This window comes from Apodemus sylvaticus, chromosome 5 (genome assembly GCF_947179515.1).
Source record: "Apodemus sylvaticus chromosome 5, mApoSyl1.1, whole genome shotgun sequence".
Classification (NCBI taxonomy): Eukaryota; Metazoa; Chordata; class Mammalia; order Rodentia; family Muridae; genus Apodemus; species Apodemus sylvaticus.
The window spans coordinates 141,816,447-141,835,464 of NC_067476.1; the positions used below are offsets into that span (position 1 = coordinate 141,816,447).

Here is a 19,018-nt window from a genome sequence, read left to right on the forward strand (position 1 = left end):
AGGAAATGGGCCTTCTGAGTACCTCAGTCAGGAGGGCCACGGTGGTCTGCATGGAGGAGACAGAGTTCTTGGTGGTCGACAGAGAGGATTTCCTTGCCAATAGGCTGGGTGATGAAGTTCAGAAGGAAACCCAGTACCGGTACAATTTTTTTAGGTAAGCCCGCCTCATTGGATGTCCTCCCTTTCCTCGGACTTGGCTTGCCCTTCGATTGGAAATGTGCTGGTGGTTGCTATTGGCCTTGGATGCTTGGAAATCCCTGTCCCCATCTAGCTTCTCTATCTAGACAAACTCCAAGTATTGCCTTCACAGCTCAGCTCTGATATCTCTTCCTTGGGGAGTGGTAGAAGCTGCGGGTAGCTGACACAGGTTGAGCGTGCTGGCCAGGCAGGGGCTAAGTCCTTGGCACTGGCCTTGTATCCCGTCTCATATTCAATCCTGTGAGGCTGTTGCTTTGATTTTCCTCAGTGTGTAGATGAGGGTACCAGGGTTCAGGACGATGACATGCCATGTCTAAGCAAAAAAATAACAAGGTCTGGGTGGTGGTAGCACACACCTTTCGGCCCAGCCCTTAGGAGGCAGAGGCAGGCAGATCTCTGTGATACCTGTGATCTCTTAAGGATATCCTGGTCTATAGAGTGAGTTCCAGGACAGCCACGGCTACACAGCAAAACCTGTCTTTAAAAAAACAAACTAAACCAAGGTCCCAGTGTTCTGTTCCACTTAATGTACCCCATCTGTAATCACCTTAGAATAGACAGGGTACCCCATTTATAATTCTGTTGTACCTTGTATTCCTTGAAAACCCCACCCATACCATGGCTCCCCATTGTTTAGTAATTGTTTCATAATTTGCATGTCATATCTGACAGTAATGTGCCAACAGGGACCAGTCTGGCCTCTCCACCATTGTTATCTTCCTGTTGTCATAGCACCAAACGCATGCAATGCTCAGCAAACAAATGTTGACTAAATGAAGCTGTACTGGAGGGAGGCGTCTAGCCCGTGTCTGGCCTGGGTGGTAGCATCACTGGGAGCGTGGAGCCTGGAAAAGGCAGCAAGGGGGTCTGAGAGGAATGGAAACAGTGGGGAAAGGGTCTCACACCAAACCTCAGCCCCTAGGCCTACTAAGAGGAAAGTTCCATGGACTAATGACAATTAGTAGAGCTTATTTGATCAGAGCTCAGCAAAGCCAAATAAAAAGAGTGTGAGACTCATCCAGCTCCCAGAACCATAGCAAATTCTGAGAACTGCAACCAGCAGCACAGAGGCAGTGAGAGGACACGGAGGAGAACTTGGTCGCTACAGCCTAGTTAGCAGGGTGCTGTGGGTTAGCTGGTTTGCAGCTTAGCACTGACTGTGCAGAACGCTCACCAGCCTCAGCTCAATGCTGCGACCGTATCAGTTGTTTCTGAACCCAGGACAAGGGCTCAGCCCAAATCCACAGCCTCAGGTCTAAGGCAACTCGGGGTGGGGCTTTATCTCTTGGGTTTTAGTCTCTTGCTTCATGGGATGGGATGGTGAGAACTCTCTTCCGGGCTGTAATGATGGGATGAAGTGATAGAGGGGAGGGCCTGGAACATGGTTCACAGCAGGTGTTCCTCGCGGGATGCTCTTCCTCTTCCTCCTCTCTCAACAGCCCTCTGAGGTCAGGGTATGGACCCTGTTCCTACGCCATGCTCAGAAATGATGCCCAGTCAACTTGAGTTAACCAGCTCAGTCAACCTGGGTCAGTTGAGTTTTGAGCTCATAACATGTTAGAACTAAGGGAAATCTGTCATTGTTAGCAGCCCCGTGGAGCCACCAACCAGAGAGAGGCAGTTTCTGACTCAAGGTCGGTGAGGTCAGGGGAAGAGATGGCCTCTTTGGAGTGGACCTTTAAACAACTCCAAAAGAGTCCAGACATCTCGCTGCTCCCCAGGCTCAGAGCTAAATGTTGGACACTCACAGGCCAGAGGCAGCTAGAGATTGGTTAAAGCTTCAAGACCTAAGGCAGGGCAGGACCCCTTGGTTGGCAACAAGCAGCCAGCGTGCCAAAGTAAGAAACCGCACCTGAGCCGGGCCGTGGTGGCACACACCTTTAATCCCAGCACTCTGGGAGGCAGAGGCAGGCGGATTTCTGAGTTCAAGGCCAGCCTGGTCTACAGATGAGCTTGTAGATCCAGAGTTGTAGAGAGTAGCAGAGACAGAATTTGGAAGAAGATTCCTGGACAGAGAATCAGAGTGGGAGGATCTAGGTACTGCACAACTCCAGAGTTTGAGCAGCAACAGGGAGGGGCCCTCAGCTGAAGAGGAGCCCTTGAAGAAATGCCAGACTTTGACCACAGACTGGGTGAGGTGACTGCATGTGTCCTGGAGCAATCTTCCACCCCAGGCATATTCACAAGGGTCAAAGAACAAGGCCCCCTTTCTGGAACATTCTGATAAATATTGGGTGACAAGTTCTAATGGGCTCTTCCCCCTCCCCCAGGAAGTTGGATATGTTCCAGTCTTGGTCTGATGAGAATATCTGGAAGCTGGTGGCCTTGGGGAGGATAGAGAAGTTCTCACATGGACAGCTGGTGTCTAAAGACATTACGAATTCCGCATTTATCACATTCATCTGCAAGGTGAGATCTGATTTGGGAGCAGAGCTGGGAAGAGCAGGCCTGATTTAAAGCCCTCTAGCCAGACAGACGTGTGTGAGCCCGTTCTGCAGTGTATGCAGCACAGGTACTTGTCTGACCTTCCTTGCTCTGGCTTCATGCCTACGGGACAAAGCACAGAGAGCTTGCCTCAGTGGGTCACTGTGCCTCAGTGGGTGGGGAGGTACAGTGCACTCCTGTTGGTGGAGGTGGGGATGGGAGTCCATTTCAAATGTTGGAAAATGAGTGTAAGACCTAACTCTATGGACTACAGCCTATGCTGCATACATCCCTATATTCAGATTCATAATGTAGACAAAGTAAGAGACTAAGTAATCATAAAACTGTTAAATACAGAAGTACCATATCCTAACCCTTTTGCTAATAGTGTAAGATGAAATTTATAGAAAACATATTTATGCCAGGCAGTGGTGGTGCACGCCTTTAATCCCAGCACTTGGAAGGCAGAGGCAGGCAGATTTCTGAGTTCGAGGCCAACCTGGTCTACAGAGTGAGTTCCAGGACAGCCAGGGCCACACAGAGAAACCCTGTATCAAAACAAAACAAAAACAAAAAACAAAACAAAACAACAAAAAAGGAAAACATTTATATCACAAAAAAAAATTCACAGTTTTTGTGTTTTGGGGCCACTGTTAAGTAAAACAAAGTCACCTGACATTCGCACTGTGGCACTTCCACAGTCGAGCTGTTAACTGGGAGATTTTACGTGCCTCGCAGGTAGGCGATTCACATGCCATGAACACACTGGTCCTGGCTCGTGCCCCAGGCATGACAGAAAGGGTGGCAGGGTGTAGGCTCGCGGTACTCAGAGAGGCGCACAACTTCAGACCCACAATCCGTGTATTTCTAAAGCTTCTCATTTAATATTCTGACTCCGGTAGGCTATGGGTAGCTGCAACCACAGCTAAGCGAGTCTGTTTCATAGCTCGGGTCTCATTCCGGCCTCCCACTAACCTCCCAAAGGTTGGTAGGGCCCCTGTTCTCATCTAACAGAAGAGTAAACTGGGGCACAAGAATATGGCTGCCTACGGTCATGAGTGGAAGGGAGGGGGGCAAAGTTCAACCCAGCTCTATCTGACTCCAAAGTTCTTCTGGAGAGCTGGGACTGGGGTCGACCTGCCAGTTCCTTACCCAGCAAGTCACCAAAGATAACTGGTGCAGTTTTGCCAAGCTTATGCTGGGCCAGGGTATGGACGGAGGCAAAGATGGGGAAGACTCATTTTCTCTGTCTCTTCCGCTGGACCTGCAGCGTGGTCAGAGCTGACGATGCCAAGTGCAAGGATATTCATAAGTGGTTTCCAAGGACTGGAAAGGATAGCTGCAAGGCTGCAGGCTTTAAAGGAACTTCCTGAAGGAGCTGAGAGGACCATGAGACCCGTAGATCCAAGGCACACAAGATTGACGTGCCCTGGAATTGGCTCGTGTGGGCGGCCCCCAGCTGAGTTACATTTTCAGCCATTTTATGAACAATACTTTTCTTTTGTTTAACTTTTATAACTTTATTAATAATAATCACATTTTTAGATAGTCACATAGGAGACACGGGATAACTGTGGGATTCTTGTAACCCCTGCAAGCAGCTCTAGAGGCCTTCTTCAGTCAAGAGCAGCGCCCCCAAACTGGTCAGATTCATTTGTGGAACCAACCGCACAGCGCACTGGCTTCCTGTCCAAGCCTTGAGTTATGGGGGGTGGCGGGCGCAGATATTGACCGAGAGCATCAGTAAGCAGCAGTCTACAGCATGACACCAACCCGCTTGTCCTCTAGCAGACAGTGTCACCGCAGGATGGGGACCAGGTTGTTCCTCGCTGGCTCAGCTCTGGGAGGAGTTCTTCCTGAGCCTGTCTTTGGAGCCAGAAAAGACATAAAAACTCATCTCAATGGGGACTGGAAAATCAGGATGAGGGAGAGTGAGAAAGAAGCCTTTTCTAATGAGCAGTGACCTGAAGAGAATGAGACCCCCACGAGCTCACTGTCAATTGGAAGTATAAAGGGAGCACCACTGACAGGAACGCTCCCACACCCTCCCCTCCACCCCTGAGCTGCAGCTGTAATGTAACAACAGATTTGGGAAGGAGACTCCAGAAAACATTTCCATTCCATTGTGACTTCACAGACATCAATGGAAATGACAGAGGCCCCGCCCACCCACGGAATGATTACGTAAAGAACGGGACTGGATGCTTAATGAATACTAATTAAATGAGGACTATTTCAAGCACTCCTTGGTTCTGAAGACCCAGTGGGAAAAGGCACAGACAGACAAGACAGAGTGTGGAAGAGAAAACAAATGAACCAGATCTTTCCAGATCCTTTGGAGATTGATAGGAGGAGGCTAAAACAGTTGGGTGGGACAAACCCAGAATTCCTGAGCTTGGAAAGTTCTCCTGCCTAAATCTAAGACGTTTAGTGCCTTCAGTAACCTGGGGCCATGGTGTTCTATGAAGAAAAAGATAAATACGAAAAAGGATCTCGGGGCCAGCAAGATGGTTCAGTGAGTAAAGGAAGCTTGCCACCAAGCCTGCTGATCCTTGTTCAATCCCTGGGATTCATTCACATGGTGAATGTTGAGACCCAACCCCTGCGCTGTCCTCTGGCTTCCACATCCTGGCTGTGGCACGAGCCCCTCTCAGAAAAACCGTAAGAAGCCTCACGGGAGGCCAAGAGTGGTCAAGCAATGGATGGCCTTTGAGATGTTTGTTAAACTCGCTTGGGAAACAGTGCATTCAGCTCCATCTGCCAGAACCTGGTTGGTCTGTGAGGATGGGCCCGTGAGGAGTTCACACAACTCCAAAAGCGGCTGACAGCTGGTGGGATGTGTGGAATTTCTAGTAAGTGTGCTCATTTTATTCAGCACAAGTAGTCTTGACACCCCCTATTTTTGCCATGCCGAGGACTGAACCCAGGCCCCTACACAGAGCAGGCACTGAGATCCACCCCTGGCCCCTTTAAAAAGTTAGCTTATATTCATTATACATTTTTGTACATCCGCCATCGTTTTATTTCGGAGACAGGGTGTCCGTATGTAGCCCAAGGTGGTCTTCCCTTCTGCAGAGTTGAGGATTCCTGTGCCCCACACCGGGCCTGCCGCATGCCTTGTGGGTAACATTTGTGTCGGTGAACCTGTAAGTGCAAGTTTCCCCAGCGTAATGCTTATCAGCACCACTAGGGGGAGCGGTGTCCTTCCGGGGCTAGCTCTCCCAAAGTGATAGAGGCTGGCTATCTTGGTGCAAAAAGGGGAATTTATCTCAGGACTGTTAAGTAGGTAGCAGATTTGTGGAGGCATGGAGGGGTGGGGAAACCTGCCGAAGCAGAGCCTGAATTTCAAATGCCTGACACTCCGGTGGAAGAGGAAGCCACTTGCACAGCCTGTGCCCAGAGTAATCACTGGGAAGTGCTAGCTAACCAGCATGTCCCAGACTCTGCCTCATTAGGCGCATCCACCAATGGGACACAAAGAGCCCCAGGACCTTTGCTGCAACAGCTGGAATGGAAATGACTGGCTTCCTGCCCTTCAAAAGTTAAGCTTCTTGTCCTCTGCCTCAGGCCTGGAAGTCTGGGATTACAGGACCACCCACCGGACCACCAAGGTCCGCTAGAATGTTTTTCATTCTGTTCTCACCTCCATTATTCATCTGTAAAATGGGACCACTGACTCAAAAATTCTTTCAATAAGAGTTTAATATTAATTTTTTTTTTAATTTTAAAGAAGGTGTGTTAGAGGGGATGGTTCAGCTGTTAAGAGCAAGTACTATTCTTGCAAAGGCTACCAGCCACATGTAACTCCAGCTAGGTATCTTCTAGCCTCAGATAACAACTGAATTCACACACACACATACATACACACACCTACCTCTGCTCAAGTACACGTGTGTGCAATCAAAAAATAATAAGATAAATCTTTAAAAAATTACTTTTTAAAAGCTTCCATGGTTCGTGTTCATCCACCACAGTAGGGTTTCTAACGCCGTTCAGCCCAGCCCGCAGCCATAACTGGGAGCTCGTGAGATTCTGTCAGGTACGGTGGCAGCTTTGTGTAATCCTACCATTGGGAGGCAGAAGCAGATTATGGGCCCTGGAGGGGATAGGAACTCCACAGGAAGACCAACAGAGTCAACTAACCTGGACCCTTGGGGCTCTCAGAGTCTGAACCACCAACCAGAGAACACACACGGGCTGGACCTAGGCCTCCCCTACACCGTGTAAGGGTGTCTCGCCTGCATGTATGTCTGTGCCTTACATGTGTGCAGTGCCTATAGAGGCCAGAAGAGGGCGCTTGATCCCCTGGAACTGTAGTTACAAATGGCTGTGAGCTGCCAGGCAGGAGCAACAATTGAACCCATGTCCTCTAGAAAAGCAGCTGGTGTTCTTAACCTCTGAGCTACCTCTCCAGTCCTACCACAGTCCTACCTGCACTTTTAGCAGCCTCTGAACCTCATATAAATGGAATAATTTTAGTACATACATTTGGTTTTTTTGCTTTTTTTTTTTTACTCAACTGTATGTTGAGGAGACAGAGACAGGAAGATGCCTTGGGCTCGCTGGTCAAGGAATGTAATGAACCTGAGAGCTCCAAGTTCAGCAAGAGACACTGGCTTAAAAAAAAAAAAGTGGCTGGGGCCTGGAGAGATGGCTCAGCGGTTAAGAGCACTGACTGTTCTGCCACAGGTCCTGAGTTCAAATCCCAGCAACCACATGGTGACTCACAACCATCCATAATGAGATCTGTTATTCTCTTCTGGTGTGTCTGAGGACAGCTGCAGTGTACTCACATACATAAAATAAATAAATAAATCTAAAAAAAAATAAGGTGGAGAATGAGGAAGATACATGATGTCATCCTCTGGTCTATACATGCACACACATGCACACACATGAACACAGCACCCACACAAACATGTACACACACACAAAGAAAAGTAATAGCATAGAATAATATTTGGCCTGAAGTATAACTGGGGTTTCTTTTTTGTTTGTCTTTTAAGACAAAATTTCTCAGTGTAGCCCTGGCAGATTTCTGAGTTCGAGGCCAGCCTGGTCTACAGAGTGAGTTCCAGGACAGCCAGGGCTATACAGAGAGACCCTGTCTCGAACCATCCCCCCCAAAAATAAATAAAAATAGACCAGGCTGGCCTTGAACTCATGGAGATCTGCCTGTCTCTGCCTCCTAAGTGCTGGTATTAAGGGTGTGCTACCCTACTCCCCTCCTCATCCCCCTCGTCCCCCTCCTCCTCCTTCTGCTTTTCTGTTAATACACATTTTCATCTGCTGCAGTTACCTGAAAGGTGACAGAGTGTCATCGGTTGTACTCGCTTTCCTTGGGAACCTGGGTGATTTTTTTTGCTTTTTTTCAAAAAGGTGGGTTTTTGTTTGTTTTTCGTTTTGTTTTGGTTTTGGTTTATGTGTAAGGGTGTTTTGCCTGCATGTATGTAAGTGCACCGTGTGTGCCTGGTGTCTGAAGAGGCCAGAAGAGGGCGTCCGATCTCTTGGAACTGGAGCTGCAGCTGTGTGGTTGCTGGTGGCTGAGCCTGTCTGGTGGCCGCTGTCTGGTGACGGAGCCTGTCTGGAAGAGCCACCGGTGCTCCAGCCGCACAGGTCATCATGTCTAAGATTAGAATGAACTACAATATGATGGCAGAAGTCAGGGAATGACAGTATCAGCAGGATGTGTAACCTGCAGCTCACAGCGCCACCAAGTGTCTCATCCCATCCTTGATGGTGACCTTGGTCAGTGTCTGTGCGATGTTTAGTTTTGATGCTGCCGTAGGTGTTTGATTTTTTTATGTGGAGATAACATTTTTATCAAGGAGAACACCTTGAACCACATGCCCTGAGCAAATCAAACATAACGGGGTCAGGTGAGGTCGAAGCTTGACCAGCCTGGAGTGTCAGATCTAACCGTTTGCTTGTCCCTTGATGTGCCCAGGGCACCTGTGAAGTCCTGCGAATGCTATCCCTGGGGGACTGCCGTGCCTATTACAAGTGGGTCTGGCAGCAACTGGAGCTGTTGGACCACAAGCCTCTGAGAGTTCACGACAATGGTAAGTCATGTGGCCACATCTGGCAGTTGACAGCACAGCTGGCTGGGGAAAGGTGTGTCCCCTGGTTGGCTCCAGTTTGGACTTGGGAACATCTTTTTCTGCTTTGATCGTTCTTTTCTAAGAACCGAAGAGTCCTGCTTGCTGGCCAGGCTGCCCCTTCCGTCTCACCTCACTGGGTTCTTCTATGGCTGCAGCCTCCTGCCTCACGCGCCCCACCCATCTTTCCCCAGCTCTGTCTGCTGCTCACATCTTAACAAAACATCTTTATTCAGAGACTTCTCCAGCCTTCCCATGCTGAAGCAGCATCTCCTCAGCTCTCACTATATCCTAGTCACGTCTGCTGAATTCGTCTTCTGTCGTGTCTGTCCCACTCAAGTCACACACTGAATCTGAATTGCTTGTTAAATGGCTGTCTCCCTAAAATTTAAGCGCTATGTTCCCAGGTCCTGCAGCCACCGCAGGCATCTTGACTCACAGTCAATAGACACTCTCCCGTGTTGTTGCTCCTGAGAACGGTGTCAGGTTTGTCCTAAGATATGACTATCTGTGTGTTCCCTGGCGCCCATCTAAGTTCATACAGATGCCATGAGTAGCTGCTATCATTCACGGGATTCAGCCAGTAGTCTGGCTGTTTATACATCAGTGTAATTCATATAAAGGGTATATTAGCCAGGGTTCTCTAGAATAACCAAAATTATAGAAGGAATCTCTATATATTGAGAAAGGGGATTTATTAGAATGGCTTACAGGCTGTGGGCCAGCTAGCCCAACAATAGCTGCCTGTGAACAAGGCCGGATGTCTCAGCTGGAATCCCAAAGAAGAAGGCTCAAAGTCAGTGAAGGAATGGTCTTGCTAGTGAGGTAGGAGGAAGCAGGAGAGAGCAAAAGCTTCCTTCTTCCATGTCCTTAGGCAGACCTTCAGCAGAAGGCGGGTTTCCCCATCTCTAATGATCTGAATTAAAGGCATGTATTCCTACTTCAAAGATCTGGATTAGAAGTGGATCTTCCTAATTCAAATTAAGCAAAACAAGTGTGCCCCCCTCCATGTTGGGGTTTTAGAGAATTCCAGATGTAGTCAAGTTGGCCACTAAGAATTGCCATCACCAGAGTTTCAATAAGATACAATTATAGCTCCATTTCACAGGTACAGAAAGTGAGGCTCAGAGAGGCGAGACTCTTGTCTAAGGGTCATATAGAAACTAAGAATGGAGACCTGCAGAGTACAGGCCCAGTCTACTGAGAGAAAACCAAGAGCTTTCGTCTTCGTCAAAGGCTCCAGCCTTGCTCAGACCCCATTCCCTATTGTTGAACGTGATCAGTGTCAGAAAAAAAGCACCAGATCTGCCTGTGGTGGTAGCTTCCTGACTCTGGGGTCATGTTGGTTTTGTTCACAAGAGCCTCTGTGTGTGTGTGTGTGTGTGTGTGTGTGTGTGTGTGAGAGAGAGAGAGAGAGAGAGAGAGAGAGAGAGAGAGGAGAGATGTATGTGTGTATGTGTGATGTGTGTGTGGTGTGGGTGAGAGGGTGTGCATGTATGTGTGTATGTGGTATGTGTGGTGTGTTCTACATGTATGTGTGTAATTTGTGTGTGTTTGTGTGTGTGTGAGAGGGGGGGAGAGGGAGAGAGAGAGAGGGAAGGAGAGGGAGAGAGAGAGAGAAAGAGAGAAAGAGAGAGAGAGAGAGAGAGAGAGAGAGATGCACATTTGAGTAAAGAGGCCCCAGCCCTCAAAAGACATCCTCAGTGTCTCAGCGGTTGCCCATCTCACCAAGTATCAGCTCTGACCTTTCCGGCAATCCCTTGAGATTATAATCCAGCCTTTCCAAGGACCACATGGAGGATGTGGCCAGTTGTTCTGCGATCTCAGCTGAAGCCAACATGGGTGGGTGGGCAGGAGAGAAAAGTACATGTGGGTGTGGCAAAGAGAATTTTGGAGTTTGACAGAGCAAGGTTTGCCTCACATAGTGGTGGCTGTCAGTTTGCGCTTCAAGTCTTTAGGTTTCCCCTTAGCAGACAGTATCACCATTAAGAGCCTACTGAGCCCTGTGTGTGTGTGTGTGTGTGGCGGCGGCGGCTGCGCAAGCCTTTAATCTCAGAACCTGGGGGAAAGCAGAGGCAGACAAATCACTGTGAGTTCAAGGCCAGCCTGGTCTACAGAGTGAGTTTCATTCAGCACAGCCAGGGCTATACAGAGAAACCCTGTCTCAAAAAATCAAATCAACCAACCAAACAAAAAAGAGCTGAGGCTCAGACCGCAGGGTCCTGTGTGACTCTGGACAAATGGTTGTCTCTTTGTACATCCGTGTCCTTGGATCCTGTAAAATGTAAATTACGTTCCCTATATCATAGTGTTATTTGGATATTAAACAAATGAATATACAAAACTCATCCACCACTCCCTAGATGAATGAATAATGATGGTAGACACTTGTCACCATCATTACAAGGTGGCAGGCAGACCAAAAGGGATGTCAGCTCTCACATCAGGGCTAATCCACAGATATAAGGATGTACAGAACAAATTTGGATATGCTAAGTTTCTATTATGGTCAAAATACGTTTAAATTTCTCTTTTGATTTCTTCCTTGACCCACTGAATATTAATGAGGGTGTTATTCAGTTCCCAAAGATTTTGGGGACCATCCAGCTATCTTTGCTATTTATTATTTCTATGATAAAATATTCGGTACAGTTTGAATCCTCTCAAATGTGTTGAAACTTGTTTTATGGCCCAGAAAGCAATCTATCTTGGTAAATGCTCCATTTGCATTTGAAAAGAATATGCTGTTATTTGGTGCTGCGTGCTGTGAATGTTAGTCAGCTGGGGGGGTGACGTTAGTCAAGTGGTCTGTGTCCTTCCTGATTCTGCTCCACTCTGTCAGCTGTTAGCTCAGAGCCGAGAAAATCTCCAGCCACTGAGTTTTCTCTCTCCCTCTCCTCCCTCTCCTCCCTCTCCCCCACCATCCCCTCTTGATCATAGGCTGATGTTGATTGACTTCACGGTCCTAGAGAGACACAAAATTGATCTCTTCAAGACAAGAAAAATGAGCTCTTTGTTTTTGAGGTGCTAGACCTTGAACCCCAAACTGCACAGGCCAGGCAGGTCTGCCATGAGCTACATTCTTAGCCTAAAATGAACTTCTTTGTCTCTGGTAGCATTCTTTACTCAAAAATCTCCTTTTTTTTGATACTATTTAATTTGATTACTATTAGTTTGCTATTTCCCATTCTATCCATTTGTGTTTACTTCTTGGGTATCTTTGTATTAAAATGGCTTTTTGTTTTTTCCTTTCCTTCCTTCCTTCCTTCCTTGATTTCTTCCTTTCTTTTTGTTTTTGTTTTTGGTTTTTTTTTGTTTTTGGTTTGTGTGTGTGTGTGTGTGTGTGTGTGTGTGTGGTAATGGGGATCACACCCAGGGTCTTGTGTGTGCCAGGGAAGCACTGTACCACAGAACTTTATCTATGGTCACTAAAATAAGTCTATTTTAATTATTGTTTATTTTAGGTAGGAAGGGCATGTGTGCCTATCAGAGGACAAGTTTCAGCAGTTAATTATTTCCTTCCACTCTGGGGGCCTGCGGGGTTGAATTCAGGTTACCAGACGTGGCAGAGTGTGGCTGCCCCACCCCTCCTTGCTCAGACAGGGTTTCTCTGTGTAGCCCTGGCTGTCCTGGCCCAAAGGAGTCTTCCAAAGAAGAAGGAGGAAGATTAAAGGTGTGAGCCATCAAGTCCGGCTGTCTTAGTTAGGGTTTCCATTGCTGTGAAGAGACACCATGACCAAGGCAACTCTTATAAAGGACAACATTTACTTAGGGCTGGCTTACAGATTCAGAGGTTCAGTCCATTATCACCATAGCAGGAAACATGGCAGCATGCAGGCAGACATGGTGCTGGAGGGGCTGAGATTTATGCTTCTCGATTTGGAGGCAACCAGGAGAGATTGGCACCCTCAGGCAGCTCGGAGAAAGCTCTCTTCTGCAATGAGTAGAGACTACACATGAAGGGAGACATCCAAAGCCCACCCCCACAGTGACACACTTGCTCTAACAAGCCACACCTCCTAACAGTGCTATGGGCCAAGCATATTCAAAGCACCACACTGGCCCACCTTGTTTTCTGAGGCAGAGTCTCTTACTCTTAAAGTCGGCCAAGTGGGCTGGTCTGTGTGGCACACAAGCCCTGAGGATCTGTCTGTCTTTCCCTCCCCAGGGCTGGGATACTAAGCACAAGTCATCTTGCCCTACTGTTTACAAGGGTCTCAGGCATCAGACTTAGCTTTGTACACTCGAGGCAAGCACTCTACCAGTTAAGCTCTGGTCCCAAATGTGATCTATTAGTAGAAATAGGGGAGCTTTAAATTAAATAGAACTGAGTTCAAATTAAGAGTCAGTCTTTTAGAAGGCAATTTAAATTCTCTGTTCTTTTTTTTTTTTTTTTTTTTGAGACAGGGTTTCTCTGTGTAGCCCTGGCTATCCTGGAACTCACTCTGTAGACCAGGCTGGCCTCGAACTCAGAAATCCGCCTGCCTCTGCCTCCCAGAGTGCTGGGATTACAGGCGTGCACCACCACCGCCCGGCTAAATTCTCTGTTCTTAATTTCATCTCTCCTTCATAAGCTAATTTCTTTATCTAGATGTGATGATGGAAAGATCTAACACAGGGCTGCCAAAGAAAGCAGTTTACAGACGTGCTTCCGTCTTCCTCTTCCTCTTTCCACTTTCCCCTCCTCCTCTTCATCACTGGCTCTGCGGCCTTGGCTAGCCTAGAAGGCTGGCCCCCAAGTCCTAGAGGCTCCTTCCACACACCTCCCAGGTGCCCAGATTACAGTCCAGCCACACACCTCCTCCTCTTTCTTCCTGCACCAGAGCTCAGGGACCTCTGATGTTCCTCCACCGTCCCACGCTATACAAGGCCCATTGGTGTGTTTTTCCTGTGTTTTCTCTTAATAGAAATATCTCCAAAGGAGAGATTTAGGGAATTCCAGATCAAGTCATATCCTCTACAAGACTTCACTTATTTGAAACTTCTGCGTCTCCAGAAAACCAGAGAGCACCAGGGAATAAACGTCCACAGGAAGATCAACAAAACCGAAAACAATCTCCCCAAGTTGCTGGGCCCGAAGATCAAGTAAGCTTAACTCTTAGCTGGTAGGACGGTCAGATGTAGGTGTGCAGGAGGCAGAGATACTGGGGAGGGCAGAGGTGCAGAGAGTCACCCTGGATGCTGGATGTGGGGATAAGGCAGCCCAGGGAAGTCCTGAGTTGGGAATCCAGCCTGAATTCACTGCCCCTCATTCATATGGCTACTTAAGGGCATCCGCCATTCATTTCCTTGGGGCCACAGGAAGGATCTTCGAGCTATGGCAGAAGTCCTTGTTAGCTGGTCCTCAGGACACTGCCCACCTACGGGAGCAAACTCCAGAATCCAGGTAAGAGCTGGGCTTCCAGTCAGTCCAACTCACATTCAAATCCCAGTCCAGTCACTTGCTTTCGGTCTGTGTCCCTGGTCAAGGGATTTGAATTCTTTCTTTGTTTTTCTTACTTTTTAGATTTATTTATATGAGTACACTGTAGCTGTCTTCAGACACACCAGAAGAGGGCATCAGATTCCATTACAGATGGTTGTGAGCCACCATGTGGTTGCTGGGAATTGAACTCAGGACCTCTGGAGGAATAGTCAATGTTCTTAACCCCTGAGCCATCTCTCCGGTCCAGGATCTGAATTCTCTAAGCCCATGCTTTGCAGTTAGTGGTTTCTGAGTCTCAGGGTCATTGTAAGCCAGTAGTGACATGAGATATTACTAAGTCATACTTAATGCTGACAGAATGCTTGGCGTCAAGCACTAAGGTACCTATTCCTAAAGGTGCTGTGGTTATCACTCCCAGTTTTCAGGAGAGAAAACTATGATTCACCAGAGGGTAAAGTTGCTTGTTGAGGGTTACGTGGGTAGGAAGTGGTAAAGCTAGGATTCAAGCCTGAGCAGCTGGTCAAACATCTGTCTGTTATCTGGTGTGCATCTCACAACTGGCATGGGACAGACCCACACTGAGACCCTATGCTTTGGCCTTAACTTGAGGTCCTGAAAAGCAGAAAAAGATCATAACTGGGCTGGCAGGAGCACCACCCACTTTCCCCCTCCCAGCTGAAACCCATGCATCCTAAAATATCAAAGCTGGGTGTGGTGGTGCAAGCCTTTAATCCAAGCACTTGGGAGGCAGAGGCAGGCAGGAGGCCACCCTGGTCTACAGAGGGAGTTCCAGAAAAGTCAAAGCTACATAGAAAAATCCTAACAAACAAACAAACAAAAAGAAGAGGAGGAGGAGGAGGAGGAGGAGGAGGAGGAGGAGGAGGAGGAGGAGGAGGAGGAGGAGGAGGAGAATGCCTTTAATCCCAGCACTTGGGAGGCAGAGGCAGGCGGATTTCTGAGTTCGAGGCCAGCCTGGTCTACAGAGTGAATTCCAGGATAGCTAGGGCTATATACAGAGAAACCCTATCTAGAAAAAGAAAAGAAAAGAAAAAAAAAACCAAAACAAACCAAAAAATCATGAAAAGAAAAGGAATCAGTAGCGGGTTCAGTGTCAATGTCCCTGTTTCTTCGATGGCATCATGATTTATCCACTAACACTTCCGGTCTGTTCCACCAACACTTCTGGTTGCTGGCCTCTGTAAAAATGGCAACGCATGATTTCCAGGTTGTTTTTCTTCTTATGGAGTATTCCTAGTTCCAACTTTCCCAAGGTAGAAATAAAACAGACCCAGTGTTTCTGGAGAGTCAGTATGGGAGAGGGGGCAACATGGACCTGTAAGTAAAAGACACAGGGACGCTGCGCACCCGCCTGGTCTGTGTGCTTCTCGGGTGCAGGAAGGAAGCCCGTTTGTATAGGAGCTGAGCCCCAGCTGTGCTCATCTGAGCTGTGCTCATCCGATAATCTTTCCTCCATTTCTAATCTAAACTGCCTCGCTTCTCTCCTCCTGCTACCGCAGACAAAGACCAAACAGTACAACAGGATTGTGTGTGTAAAATTAACCCATCTTTAGACAAAGGTCAGGGTCTGTAACCCAACCAGGGAAACTTGTCTTTATAAACAGAGATGCCACCTCTACTCTGTGTTCCTGTCAAAAAGCTTCAACCTCTACTGTGTCTTGAGGTGTACACTTTGAACAATCTGTTTTCATAGGCAGTGCTCACTGCTGAGACTTCCTTCCCATGAGGAGCTACGAATTAAATAGACCAGAGCTCCCACTAGGAACATGAACTTTATGCCTGGATTTGTTGTCCACCAGGCTGGCTCAGCAGGACAGGGTCATCTGCTCTTCAGGAAGCATCCGTCTGGTGACTAATGTTCCCTCGTCCCTTTGTCTCCTAAGTCCAGTCTCCCTCACACATCTCTAACCCCAGACAGCAGCAGGCAAGCTCCCTCAGGGTTTGAGTTTTCCCACCTTGTTTGGAGGTGTGAATTCTCCAGGAGGACTTTGGCTGTAAAATGGTTCTGACAAGCTGTCTGTCACACTTCAGATCCAGGTATGGTCATTCAGTCAAATGTTCGATGGTCAACACCAAGTTTGGTGAACTCCCCAAGGAGGCCATAGTGGGGGTCTACATGAAGGTCCACAAGATAGAGGATGGAGATGTTGTGGTAAGTGTACCAAGAGCTTTCTTCAGTCTGATGGACGGCACAGATGGCCTGGGACTGTATTGCAGTGAGCAGAAAGGCTCAGAAACACAGCCTTCTAGACTTGATGATCTAAGAAAGAGTGCTAGGTTGTAGATGGCTCAGGGGTGAATGTGCTTGTAGCTCAAGTCCAACAAACTGACTTAGGACCCTGGAGCACATGGTAGGAGGAAAGATCTGAGTCTTGAATGTTATCCTCTGACCTCTACATGCACACTATAGTGTGTGAGCGCGCGCGCGCGCGCGTGCGCGCGCGCACACACACACACACACACACACATTAACGTTTCAAAGAAAAGAATGAAATAGGGCTGAAGAGATGGCCTAGCGGTTAAGAGCTGATCTTCCAGAGGCCCCAGGTTCAATTCCCAGAACCTACATGGTGGCTCTGTTCCAGGGGATCTGACACCCTCACACAGACAGACATATCTGCAGACAAAACACCAGTGCACTTGAAACAAGAAAAAATTAATCATAAAAAAGAAAAAAAAGAAAAGAAAAATAGTATTCCCCTTTGAGAGATAAGGGCCTACAGCTTGGTATGGTGGTGTATAACTTTAATCACAATGCTTGGGAAGCAAAGGACGGCAGATCTGAGTTTGAGGCCGGCCTGGACTTGATAGTGAGTTCTAGGTCAACCAGGATTATACCATCAGACCCTGTCTCCAAGGAAATAAAGACATGATAAGGATGTTGTGGTTTGATCTTTGAAGGGCCTGGGGACCATGAGAGGAGAGGGAAAGGCTTTAAGAGACTTATAGAGTATGTTAATGATTACAAGGAAGCAGAGGGGTGGATAATTGGGGAAAGAGAGGGAGCCAGCTGCAGATAAGGACGAGCCCCCCCAGGCAAGTGGGGGGAAGGGAACGAGCAAAAATAATCCCTGCATATTGCTATGACAGTGCCGTGGTGGCAGGGAACTGGGAGAGAGCTCAGCTGGCGAGATGTTAGGTACCAGCCTAAACTCCCTGATCTGAGGATGCAGAGAGAGGTGGATCCCGGCTCGGCAAACTCCCGGCCAACGAGACCCCGTGTCAGAAAAACAAAAAACCAAAAACAAACAAAAAAACCCCAAACAAACAAACACCTGGATGGCTCCTGAAGAATGACACCTGAGATTGACCTCAGTCTTTCACAACGCATGTGCACATAAGCCCATATACAGACAGTCGCCATGATGAAGCCCGTTGCTTTGTATGCAGAGGCCCTGTCATAGAAGCAAACAAACGTGTAGATGGGGCTGCCACAGCCGCCGATGGTGCTGCTGCCGCTGCTGCTCAGTGCTGCAGCGCTTGTATAGGGGCCCTGGGTTCGATCCCCAGCACTACAGTGAAGGATGAGGGAAGGGGCCGACTGGGGGGAGAAAAAGATGGCGGTGGAGGAAGCCAGAATCTGGCTCTTCCTTAAGAGCTCTTGCTGCTCTTGTACAGGACCTGAGCTTGATTCCCAGCGCCATTGGGTGGTGATTGACTTCCAGCTCACAGCGACCTGTAACTCCAGTTCCAGGGCATCCCTCTTCTACCTCACACGCATACACATGTGTACACACACATGCACAGCAAACAAACACATCTATTTCTTAAAAGATGAGAAAGGAGATTTTTTTTTTCGAGACAGGGTTTCTCTGTGTAGCCCTGGCTGTCCTGGAACTCACTCTGTAGACCAGGCTAGTCTCGAACTGAGAAATCCGCCTGCCTCTGCCTCCCAAGTGCTGGGATTAAAGGTATGCGCCACCACCGCCTGGCGAGAAAATTTATATATGGATGGTTGAGGCAATAAGGCAGGGTGTCGCCTCTTACCCACCTTGTTCAGCAGGACTTGTGAGGCTGCAGCAGGAGAGTTGCAAGTTCAAGGTCAGCCTGAAAATTTAGCAAGACCTGGTTTTTGTTTGTTTGTTTGTTTTGTTTCTTTTTTTTTAAACCAATAAAACAATTGGGCTAAGGGGATGGCTCAGCATTTAAGAGTACTCATGTGTTACTCTTGCAGAGGACCTGGGTTCGATTCCCTCATGATGACTCATAGCTATCTGTAACTCCAGTTTCAGGGGAACCCAACACCTGAGCACTAGGCATGCATGTAGAGGCAAAACACTCGTACTCATTAAATCCATAAATAACAACTCATTAAATCCATACATAAGCAATCAAACAAAAGATGTCAGAGCTGTAGCCCATATCTAATACATAGCAGGTGTGAGGTCCTGGGTGCAATTCCCCAGCACTAAGGAAACTACCCAGCCCGAGAAGATGTAATAGAACTCTTTACAGACAATATGGTTGCCTACAGAAAGAGTCTCAACAAATCAAAAACACTCCTACAACTGTCAGGTCGTTTTAGCAAAGTAACTGTTAGAAGTCACTTGTTTGGGGGCCAGGTGAGATTGTTCAGTGGCACAGAGCATAGGCATGTTTTTTTAAGAAGCCAGACTGCCACATATGGGGATAGATTAGTGTTAAAGACATCACTGTGAACTCAGAATTAACTCAAATTACCTGGAGAGATGGCTCAGCAGTTAAGGGTGCATACTGTTCTTGAGGAGGACCTGAGTTTGATTCCTGGCACCGCCGGGTGATTCACAGCCACCTGTTAACTCCAGCTTTGGGGAGCTAAGCCTCCTTCTGGCCTCCATGGGCACCTGCATGCACTCACACAGGCATTCACTCACAC

At 47.8% G+C, this 19,018-nt stretch overlaps 1 protein-coding gene across 2 annotated transcripts in view; it reads left to right on the forward strand.

Annotated features, from left to right (window-relative positions):
* The window catches only part of Cnbd2 (cyclic nucleotide binding domain containing 2), a 55,126-nt gene that overhangs the window by 29,592 nt on the left and 6,516 nt on the right, over nucleotides 1-19,018 (forward strand). For both annotated transcript variants that reach the window (XM_052184099.1, XM_052184100.1), the window contains exons 7-11: nucleotides 3-154; nucleotides 2,469-2,607; nucleotides 8,570-8,684; nucleotides 13,628-13,805; nucleotides 16,195-16,315. In XM_052184099.1, coding sequence (XP_052040059.1) covers nucleotides 3-154; nucleotides 2,469-2,607; nucleotides 8,570-8,684; nucleotides 13,628-13,805; nucleotides 16,195-16,315 — 705 coding nt within the window. The remainder of the gene's footprint in view (nucleotides 1-2; nucleotides 155-2,468; nucleotides 2,608-8,569; nucleotides 8,685-13,627; nucleotides 13,806-16,194; nucleotides 16,316-19,018) is intronic.